This window comes from Sorex araneus, chromosome 2 (assembly GCF_027595985.1).
Source record: "Sorex araneus isolate mSorAra2 chromosome 2, mSorAra2.pri, whole genome shotgun sequence".
NCBI classification, from domain to species: Eukaryota; Metazoa; Chordata; class Mammalia; order Eulipotyphla; family Soricidae; genus Sorex; species Sorex araneus.
The window spans coordinates 61,459,308-61,470,626 of record NC_073303.1 but is presented as its reverse complement, the minus strand read 5'-3'; the positions used below and the strand labels follow the sequence as shown (position 1 = coordinate 61,470,626).

General features: G+C 41.8%; 1 protein-coding gene across 2 annotated transcripts in view; it reads left to right on the top strand.

Moving 5' to 3' along the window:
• Positions 1-943: 943 nt before the first annotated feature.
• RIPK2 (receptor interacting serine/threonine kinase 2) overlaps positions 944-11,319 on the top strand; it is a 37,782-nt gene continuing 27,406 nt past the window's right edge. For both annotated transcript variants that reach the window (XM_055127337.1, XM_055127336.1), the window contains exons 1-2: positions 944-1,565; positions 10,142-10,295. In XM_055127337.1, the coding sequence (XP_054983312.1) occupies positions 1,393-1,565; positions 10,142-10,295 (327 nt within the window). In that variant the 5' untranslated portion in view covers positions 944-1,392. The remainder of the gene's footprint in view (positions 1,566-10,141; positions 10,296-11,319) is intronic.

Genomic DNA, 11,319 nt, shown 5'->3' with positions numbered 1-11,319 from the left:
TCAGCTTCCCGTTATTTTAAAAATGATGTGAATTTCATACCAGGTGAATGAAAAGAAAAAGTAAGAAAGAAAGAAAGAAAGAAAGAAAGAAAGAAAGAAAGAAAGAAAGAAAGAAAGAAAGAAAGAAAGAAAGAAAGAAAGAAAAGAAAGAAAAGAAAGAAAAAGAAAGAAAGAAAGAAAGAAAGAAAGAAAGAAAGAAAGAAAGAAAGAAAGAAAGAAAGAGGAAGGAAGGAAGGAAGGAAGGAAGGAAGGAAGGAAGGAAGGAAGGAAGGAAGGAAGGGATGAAGGAAGGAAGGAAGGAAGGAAGGAAGGAAGGAAGGAAGGAAGGAAGGAAGGAAGGAAGGAAGGAAGGAAGGAAGGAAGGAAGGAAAAGCAAAGAAAAAAAGAAAAAAGAAAGGAATTTTAAAAAGCGAGGAGCCCTGCTTCTCTGTGGGCTGAAATTTTCCACTCAGCCGGGGTCTTCCTGACGAGTGGCGCCCTGGGATGCAGCCCGCTGCCTCACAGGACCCCGGGGGCCAGTCTTCGCGATCACTTTCCACGGAGAGAACGGTTTGCCTAAAGCCCAGCCGTGCCAGAACGTTTGCTCTGGGTGCGCTGGGCGGCCGTGCGCTCACACTCAAGTGCCACCTTTGCAGTATTACCTGGGGTCCAGGAGATGGGCCTGTGGCCGCCTGGGCGTCACCTACGGACGTCAGCGGGGCTAAAGAGGGGGACTGGGGGTGACAGCCGGCCGAGGGCCTGAGCAAGAGGAGGGGGGTGGGGGGGGGGCACCCCGAGAAACCGGACGCTCGCCCCCACCTCGGGCCTGGGAGTGGCCAACGGGCAGGGAAGCCGCGGAGTCGACTGGGCGTCTCCCTCGGCCCCCGCCGGCCGCGTGCCGCCCCGGGAGTCACTTCCGGTCGCGCCGAGCGCCCTGCGCAGGCGCAGAGGTCGGACCGGGCGCGCCCTCCGCCGCACGCGCCGCCCGCGCGGGGATTGGGCTGGCGGCGCTGAGACGAAAAAAAAAAATCCCCCTGGCAGGCTCGAGGGGCAGCTGACAGCGTCGGTCCGCGCCAGACGCCCGCCGGGAGGGACTTTCCCCGCCAGAAAACCATTAGGAACTTCACGTTCGGGTGAAGGAAACGGGCTCGCAGGGAGGTCTCTCAGAGCCGCGCCTCAGCGCCTCAACTTCGGAGCCCGCAGCCCCTGCCCCCGCCTCAGCGCCTCAGCCCTCGAGCCGGCCGCGCCTGCCCGCGCCCCGCACCTCAGCTCCCCGGCGTCGGCGGACGGAGGAGCCGCCTCGGCGGCGCGCCCAGACCCGGAGGGAGGCTCCGGCCAGCGCGCGCCATGGGCCGGCCGGCCGCCTAGTGTCGCGCGGCCGCGAGCGCCCGGACGGCGGGGCGGCGGGCCACCATGAACGGCGAGGCCATCTGCAGCGCGCTGCCCACCATCCCCTACCACAAGCTGGCCGACCTGCGCTACCTGAGCCGCGGCGCGTCCGGCACCGTGTCGTCCGCCCGCCACGCCGACTGGCGCGTCCAGGTGGCCGTGAAGCACCTGCACATCCACACGCCGCTGCTCGACAGGTAGAGCCCGGGCCGGGCGGGTCGTCTGGTTGGGACGGGCCCCCCCACCCCCTGTCACCTAGAGGCGTGGGACTCGCTCCGTGCTGGCAGCTGGCGGCCCCCGTTGCCGTCATCATCCGTCAGTTCTTTTTTTTATCTCCAAAGTTCTCCTGACGGGCTTCTTCCTCTGGGCTGAGGCGTCTCTGTATATTGCAAAATTCTGCGATCACAGATTTCTTCCGTCCTCCCTTCTTTCCTTCCTTCCTTCCTTCCTTCCTTCCTTCCTTCCTTCCTTCCTTCCTTCCTTCCTTCCTTCCTTCCTCCCTCCCTCCCTTCCTTCCTTCCTTCCTTCCTTCCTTCTTTCCTTCCTCCCTCCCTCCCTCCCTTCCTTCCTTCCTTCCTTCCTTCCTTCCTTCCTTCCTTCCTTCCTTCCTTCCTTCCTTCCTCCCTCCCTCCCTCCCTCCCTTCTTTCCTCTCTTCCTCCCTTCTTTCCTTCCTTCCTTCTTCCCTCCCTCCCTCTTTTTCCCTTTCCTCCTTTCCTCCCCTTCCTTCATCCCTCCTCTCCCTTCCTCTCTCCTTCCTTCATTCCCTTCTGCCCCTCTTCCTTCATTCCTCAGAGTATGCTTTCGAGCACTTAGGCATCCGTTTCCAAGATTGCGGGCAGCTCCCATCCACAGGTGGCATTCGAGCTTGTGGAAAGTGGACATGGTAATGCACTTTAAGTGTGTAGCTAAGTGTGCCCCCGATATCCAGCACTTAGAACTTTTTAGGAAAAGGGCATTTTTAATATTTCATTGATTCGTACGTTTCTAGGTAAAGATCCAATTGTTTTATATACTGAGTTACATACTGGTTGGTTTTTTTTTGTATGTATGTATGCCAAAAACAATAATGACAAGTCTCCCAACGGAGATGTTACTGGTGCCAGCTCGAGCAAATCAATGAACAATGGGATGACAGTGCTACCGTGCTACTGGGTTACATATAAAATGTTGAAATTCAACTCATGCATTCCATTCAAAGTATGCATTTTTTTGCTGTGGCCATAGAACATGGTAATTGTGTGTAGTGTATATTATTTTTATTTCCTCTGTTCATCTGTTTATTTGTTGAACAAGTTTGGGGTTTTATTTTTTGGTAAGTCAGATATTTTTACAGTTTCGTGGGGTCGCAGTTACCATGTCATGCCCATCACCAAAACACTAATAATCCTCCACTATAGCTCATATGACCCTTCCTTTGCATCCTCCCCACCTTGTCAACTCAGTTTTATGTAAAATTATCTGGTATGTGTCTTTCTCCTTCTGACTTACTTCACTTAACATGTCACCTTATACTTATCTCCATGTGGTAGCAAAAAACAAGATTCCATCTTTTTTTCTTTGTTGGGTAGTATTTCACTGGAGTATATCTCACACTTTCTTAATCCTCTCTTTCTCCGTCTCCCTCCCTCCCTCCCCTCCCTCCCTCCTCTCTCTCTCTCTCTCTCTCTCTCTCTCTCTCTCTCTCTCTCTCTCTCTCTCTCTCTCTCCCCCCTTCCTCCCCTCTCCCTCCCTCCTTACCCCTCTGTCCCTCTTTTTCCCTCCCTCTCTCCCTCTCTCTTCTGTCACTTGGTATTTGTCACTGACCAGATCTCAACTATTGCAAATAGCACTACAGTGAACATAAGTATATGAATAGCCTTTCACAGTAATGTTTTCACGGTCTTTGGTTGCATACCTAGAAGTAGAATTTCTGGATCTTAATTCTGTGTTTTGTTTTGTTTTGTTCACACACATTATTTACTGAGCATTGCTGCTGTGGATTTTAGGATGTTTGGGGTTGGGCTTTTGATTGTGTTTGTTTTGCTTATAGTTTATTACCTGTGGTTATGAAAGTTTAAATACCATTTTTAAGATTCTCCTCTCACTCTCATAGGAAAGCCTGAGCCCAAGAGAAATGTGTTTTATTATAGCTAACAATAAACTGATTCAGAAGACTATTAAATAACAGGATTTCAAATGTCACTGATGTCCTAAAACAACTTCCATGTAATATGCAGGTTTTAAGAGGGTACTTGAATTAGCTTCTTACAGAAAAACAGTTCAACCATATGCCATAGTAATATAACCATGTTTTCTAGTCAGTGGGTCTATTTCATGTGCATTTTTCTTCTAGTAGCAGATTAATTAGGTTCTGCATTTAGTTCTTAGTTAAAATTCCTGATTGCAACAGTCTCTTTCTCCTTACTATATTTTCTAGTGTGAAAATTCAAAGACTGGCATACATCCTAAAGAACAAGAATAACCTGTGCTGGCCCAGATGCGGGGAGAAAGGGACTCTAATTTATTGTTGGTGGGAATGCTGACTTGCCTAGCCTTTTTGGAAAACATTACAGACATTCCTCAAAAAAACTAGAAATTGAGCTCCCATTTGACCCACAATACCACTTCTGGGAGTATACCCTGGGGCCCCAAAAACAGCAGAAATGCCTTCTGCACTGCTGTGTTCACTGTAGCACTGTTCACAATAGCCAGAATCTAGAAACAATCAGTGCCTGAGAACAGATACGTGGATAAAGAAATGATGGTACATCTAAACAATGGAATACTACATAGTTGTTAGGGAAAATGAAGTCATAAAATTTGCTTATTTATATGTAGACATGGAGATACGTTGAATGAAATAAGTCAGAAAGAGAGAGACGTATCTCTGCACTCATTTGTGGGAAATATAAAAAATAGTATGAGACTAATATCCAAGGACAGAAGAATCAGGCTAGGAGAACTGGTCCACAGTTGGAAGCTTGCCACAAGGTTGGGGGAATATGGGAATGCAGACAATATGACAATAATAGTTGGTATTGATCACTCTCTGAGTGCTGAAAGTAGGTAAAGGGATATACATGATAGCCTTTCAGTATATTGCAAACCATAATGCCCAAAAGGAAAAAGAGAGAAAGAGGAGAGAGAAAAGAAGTACCTGTCATAGAGGCAGGTGGGGGAGAGAGAGACAGCAGGAGGGAAACTGGAGATAGTGGTGGTGGGAAATGTACATTGGTGTTGGAACATTGTAAGTCATACAATGTTTCAGTCGAAACCCAATCATAAACAACTTTGTAACTGTATCTCAAAGGTGATGCTATTAAAAAAATAATTAAAAGTATATAATGTAAAAATGTATCACAGTGAGAGGCATGCTTGACCAGAAGTTGTTATTATCTGAGGCCAAAGAGAAGCACTGCGTGCAAGGCACTTGCATTTCAAGAGATTGACCTGAGTGCCCAGCACTCCATATTGTTCCCCAGGCCCTGCCAGGAATGATGCCTAACCCAGAGCAAGGAGTAAGTCCTGAGAATCATTAGGTTTGGTTCCCCTCATCACCCATTTTTTTAAGTTGTTAGTACCCATTGTCAACCTCAACTTCAGCCCTGCCAGTGTCGTGGGACTTCTCAATATTACTTCCAATTTCTGTATACTACGGTCCAGGCATGTTGATATACAAGGTATGGTAGTGTTTACCTGGGGTATTAAATTTTACATAGCATGAGTAAAAGTGTGGAAAATATACATATATGTTATAGTGTTGTGGGGGAAGTGGGTTAGAAAGTGTTGTATTAGAATGAGGAGCCTGAGTAATAGTACAATGAGTAGGGAGCTTGCCATTGGGAATGGCAAGAGTAAACATGCAGCATGAGGTTCAATCCCCAGCATCCCAAATGGTTCTCTGAGCCCAGTCAGGAGTGATCTCTGAGCACAGAGCCTGGAGTATTCCCTGAGTACTGCTGGGTGTGGCAAAAATAAATATGTTAAATTTATATATATATATACATATATTTTAGAATGATACATGAAAATCTCGCCCCTCTCGGAGAGCCCGGCAAGCTACTGAGAGTATGGAGCCCGCACGGCAGAGCCTGGCAAGGTACCGTGCATATTGGATATGCCAAAAACAGTAACAGTAAGTCTCTCAATGAGAGACATTACTGGTGCCCACTCAAACAAATCGATGAGCAATGGGATGACAGTGACAGTGACATGAAAATCTAATACTGAAGGACATACTAAGTACTGTAAAGCAAATTGTGATGCCTCTATTGTGGATGCTCTTTCTCAAAATTTTGTTATACTTAATACTCATGCCTTTTGGGGGTCAAGAAATGGCAAGTTTCCTTTCTTTACTCACAAATTTTATAATTTATATTTTTAATTAAATTTGGAAGGAAACTATTTTACCAAAGAACTCATAAATACCAGTGAAACACCACTCTTGTATTAGTACATCACATACTCTTCTCATTACTCAAGATGTTAACATGGCAGTATTTATGTAGTCTGAGCGATAGGGCTGGGCAGTTGACTCATAGAGTTTCTATTTCCACACTTACAAAGTGGGAAATAATAAATACATGTACTTCTTGTCTCTGGTGTGGATAATGTTTTCATTGTTCTTTGAGCTCACCTGAAAGAAGCTTATGTTTTGTTCTGCTACATGTTCTTATTTTAGCAATTGGTGAATCATACTCCATAATTGTACTCCTGCCCAATGAATGGGCCTTCCCCAGCTATCTTCAGATACCTTCTAATGAGATCAGTCTGATTGATAATCTAAGCTCCCTGTAGATTAGTGTTTTCCAGAGTGACTGTACTGCTCCTACAGACACCGCTGGGAGGATTCAGGACAGTAGTAACCTCCAGAGCAACTGTGGGGGGCCTTTCTGTTTTGTTGTTGTTGTTTTAGGTTTTTGCTTAAAGAAGGTAGCTTTGGGGACAGTGGGGCAGGGGTTGTTGAGTATTTTTCTAAAAAGAGGGCAATAGCCCAAATAAGTTTATTTTATGACTGAATTTTTGAGCCAGGAAACTACAGAAACTGTTCTTTTATGCTTTTGTTCTTGAAAACATGAAGGGCTTAGAAGATAGTTCAAAGGGCTGGAGAGCATTATTCATAAGTAAAGCCTGAATTCATACTCTAACACCCCTTGTTTTCCCTAGCACCTACATGGTTAGTCCTACTGGCCCTTCAAGCCCCACTAACTAGGTATAGCCCTGGTGGCCAATAAGAGCCATATCCCAGCCCCAGCACTGAAGTGTCAGGCCTATACCACTGGACCCAGTGTTGCCTGAAGAGCCCAAGTACTTGACTCCTCAAGTACTGGGGAGGCCAGAGTAAACAAAAAAGATAATCATGATAAAATATAAAAAATATTTTACACTCTTTTTACTTTTTCTGTTTTCTCTCCGAATCTTCCAAAAATCTGACCTCAATAACGGTTATTCTCTCATAAAGTAGTGGAATGCAAAGAATATAGACTTAGAGTTCCACAGTTCCCATTATAACTTCCACCCTGCCACTTATGAGTATGATCATTAGAAAAATGTTAATTTTTCTGAGGCTCACTTTTCTTGTATCCAACACAGAAATAATGAAACCGTTTTCCAGAGTTGTTTTAAGAAAATAGTGTAGGAGCCAGAGCAATAGTACAGCAGGTAAAGCACTTGCCTTGCTCAAGGCCAACCTGGGTTCAATCCTCAGGACCCCGTGTGGTCCCCAGAGCCCCACCAGGAGTGATCTCTGAGTGCAGAGCCAGGAGTAATCCCTGAGCACCTACGGATGTGACCCAAAAATGGGGAAAAAAGAGGAAATAGTGTAAGCAGTCAACGTATAACGGAATCTCCATAGAAGAGGAATGTCCCATATTCTTAATAGGAGGAATTATGTACTATCACTAAGAATTTTCCTATATGCCCTCTTTATAGTTCTTCCTTACAGAATCCAGAAATCTTTAGGTCCATCTTCTCTGTCCTTGTTGAGGGTATCACATGCCTTGTTACCTTACATCTCTTTTATTTTACCTTTTACCAGGGAATGATTTGGGGGAATTAGTATAGGACCTTACACTTATAAGACATCTAGTCTACCACTATGCCACCTCCTGGGCCTTCACCTATATCTCTTGATGCAAACATAGAGATATGTGAACTTAGGGAATATAATATAGAAATGCTTGAACTTAAGGAATATAAGTTTAATTAAAATAGGTCTCATGGACTGAGGTAACTGGTTTGCTTTAGAATAGAAATACTAAGTTGCTGAAGAACAAGGATAGAAGCTCTGCAGCACATGCCTGCTTATAACTCTTTAAGTTTGAAATATACATTATATAACTATAATTATATAAATGACTAAGGGTTTTTCTTGTTATGCTTTTTGTTTTTAATGTAAGTTTCATAGTTTGCTTTGGAGTTTCTGTTGCTTTCCTTTTTAAACATTCATGCTTCCAGAGTTTGGGTGATTAATCATCACTTACCTAATAGACTTCAAGACATTTTTTTCTACTTCTTTTATTCAGGATACCAGTTACTGTAAATCCAGGGTGAAAACTGATGATAACCTGAACTCCCTTCCGTTTTGTTTTGTTTTGTTTTTATCCCTATGGTCAATTCACCAGTCACCACTTTCTCAGCATTCTATTCAGCTAGGAGTTTGTCATTTCCACATATAGTTTGGACTCCCTCTGCTTCATACCCAAAATAGTATTATAATCTAAGACCCAATCTTCTAGCAGGTGGCTTTCATGAAAATTTCCTACCGATAGGAGTCTACTGATCTTACCTCCTACTGCTGTCAAGTCCATGATCCTAACGTTTCTGGTTACGTTATGCTTCTGTAACGTAGCAGGAGTGACTCCGAGCACAGAGTCCAGAGTTGCCATTGAGTATCAATAGCTGTGATCCCTCTCCCCACTCTACTCCAAATATCAAACCTTTGGTCCCAACTTTTAGGCTTCAAATAAAGTATAAAAACCCTTGCTGGCTGTTAGGGCTCTAATATGTAACCCTAATTACCTTATTCACCTTCAGTCCTTGTATATGCTTGTTTATAATTTATATTAAACAGTTTGTCATTTTCTAAGTGTAGACTTCATTTAGCTTCTTTCAGTGTCACTCAAATAATTGACACATACATAACTTTTAAGTTTCTACTATAAGCAGGGCATTGTTTCAAGACCTAGGGATACACCAAGAAAGAAGCACAAGTCCTTCTCCTGAAGACCACATTTATCTTGGTTTCCTGATTGACTAATGGATGAGATTCTATCAATTGTAAAATTAAATCCCAACTTTTAAAATCGTGTTGACTCCCCTAGACAAAAGCTTATTTTCTCTTTTCCAACCTCTCCTGAGTTCTTTATGTGTTTATCTGAGTGGCATTTATGACATGGTTATGTTTTAAATATATTTTTAATTTGCTGTTATTTTAAGCTGTATTGAAGAATAACTAATATAATTGTGTATACTTATATTTTGCAAAGCTATAGAGAATATCTCGCCCACATGGCAGAGCCTGGCAGACTACCTGTGGCATATTCGATATGCCAAAAACAGTAACAAAAAGTCTCACAGTGGAGACATTACTGGTGCCCGCTCAAGCAAATCAATGAGCAACGGGATGACAGTGATACAGTGATTTATATTTTGCAATATGATGTTTTAATATGCCTGTCCATTGTGGATAGGATTTGATTTTGGTTAAAAATCAAACCAAAATCAAGATAATGAATACATACAAGTAAGACATACAAATGGCAAATAGTTATATAAAATGATGAAAAATCATCATTAATCATTAGGGAAACAAATCAAAATCAAAATGAGAACTTATTTTTCTGAAAAGATTGCTGGGCAGGGACTGGAGCAACAGTATAGAGGGTAGGACATTGCACACAGGCAGCCTGGGTTTGATCCCTGGCACCCTATATGGTCCCTGCTGTGTATCATCCCTGAGTACAGAGTCAGACGCTAAGCACCACTGGATATGACCCCATACAAAAATTTAGGACCTCCAGAGGGCAAAAACTATTTTGATCTTTATGTTCTCCATAAACTACTTGAAAACAGTCTGTTCATAATAAAAGTTAAGTATTGTTTGTTCTATATCAATAAGTAAATTAATCTCAGATTGACTTATGGCAAGGATCTCTTTGAAACAATTTAATCTTCTCAGTGTTTGCAACTTTCAATGTGTAATATCTAGGAAGTAGACTCTTAGTTATTTAATGAAACATTTAGATAATAAATATTCAGAATATTTTTAAAAATTATATTTTCTATTAATCATAGAACTGAACATAATCTAATAAAATTTATCTTAAGACTTAATAATTCTGTTATCAGATAAGTCATTCTAGTATCAGTAGACTTTATGAATTTACTCAAACTTTATGATGTTTTTTCTTTCCTAGAAAGATACAACAATAAAAACCTTATCTGTCAGTAGCTTGTAGAAATTTTTTTTTTTTCTCTAATCATACTTGTGGAATGGAAAGTAGGCATCTTCTTTTTTACTTTATATCACTGTGTCACTGTCATCCTGTTGTTCATCAATTGCTCGAGTGGGCATTAGTAACATCTCCATTTGTCCTAGCCCTGAGATTTTAGCAGCCTCTCAAATATAAAATTTTTTATTTTATACTTAAATATGAAACTAAAAGTTGTAAGTGTTGCATAATGTATGTAAGGTCAAAAGCTAGTTAATGTAAATAAAATGTATACTTAATATTATGAACATTATAATTATGCATTTTTATTACTTTAAATAACTGTGGTTTTTTTCTTTAGTGAAAGAACTGATGTCTTAAGAGAAGCTGAAATTTTACACAAAGCTAGATTTAGTTACATTCTTCCAATTTTGGGAATTTGCAATGAGCCTGAATTTTTGGGAATAGTTACTGAATACATGCCAAATGGATCATTAAATGAACTCCTACATAGGGTAAGTATTATACACTTCAGTGACTGAAATTTTCTGTTATTCAAACTTAATATAGTGTATGATTTTATATGTTATTAGATTATTTGAACTCATGTAGATGAATCAAAATTATAATAAATGATTCACGTAGTAAATTTTTACCTTTTATAACTTCTTTTGGGGAGTTGGGATAGAAAAGTTTACTGGAAAAAATAGGGGAAAGGGAAGGAAACTCCCCAAGTAGGAACAAACTTAGAGTTAAGTTCTTATAAGTTCTTTTGCATTTTATAAATACTATGTGTGTGGGTGGGAAAGGGGTGTGCAGTGATACAGTACAGTGGGTAGGGAGTTAGCCTTGCACACAGCTAACCTGGGTTCAATCCCAGGCATGTACATGTCTTCCAAGCCCGCCAAAAGTGATTCCTGAGTGCAGAGCCAGAGGTAAGATCTGAGCCTTTCCCAGGGTGGCCAGAAAAACAAAAACACTGTGGAGGGCTAGAGACAAAGGTCATAGGTTAAGCCACTTGCTTTGTACACACCTCAGTTTTCTTTGTTTGATTCCCAGCACCTCATATGATTCCCCAAGTAACACCAGGAGTGACCTCTGAGCCAGTCAGAAGTAATGCCTGAGCACTTCTGAGTGTGACCCAACTCCCCTACACACCTCAACACCTCCACCAAATACTAAGAAGTTGTGCTTTACATTTTAAGAGACTTAAGATTATTTTGCATAGATTTTTATTTCTAGTATTTACACTGGATATCAATATCTACATGCATTTTTACACATGCACAGATAAACACATATCTGCATGCATATGTAAGACATAGCGAAGCAAAAGGATAAACACTAGACAGTAAACAATTCATAGTTAACTTGATCAGATTTTATTTTATATGAAATGGTATAAGTAGAACTCAAATGGTAATGGTACTAGTATTAAAGTTCTGAATTAAAAGTCCAAATAAATCTCTACAGAATACTTAGTTTCTTCAGTTAATGGGCATTGACATGAGACATTTACCATTCCTAAGGTACTTGAAA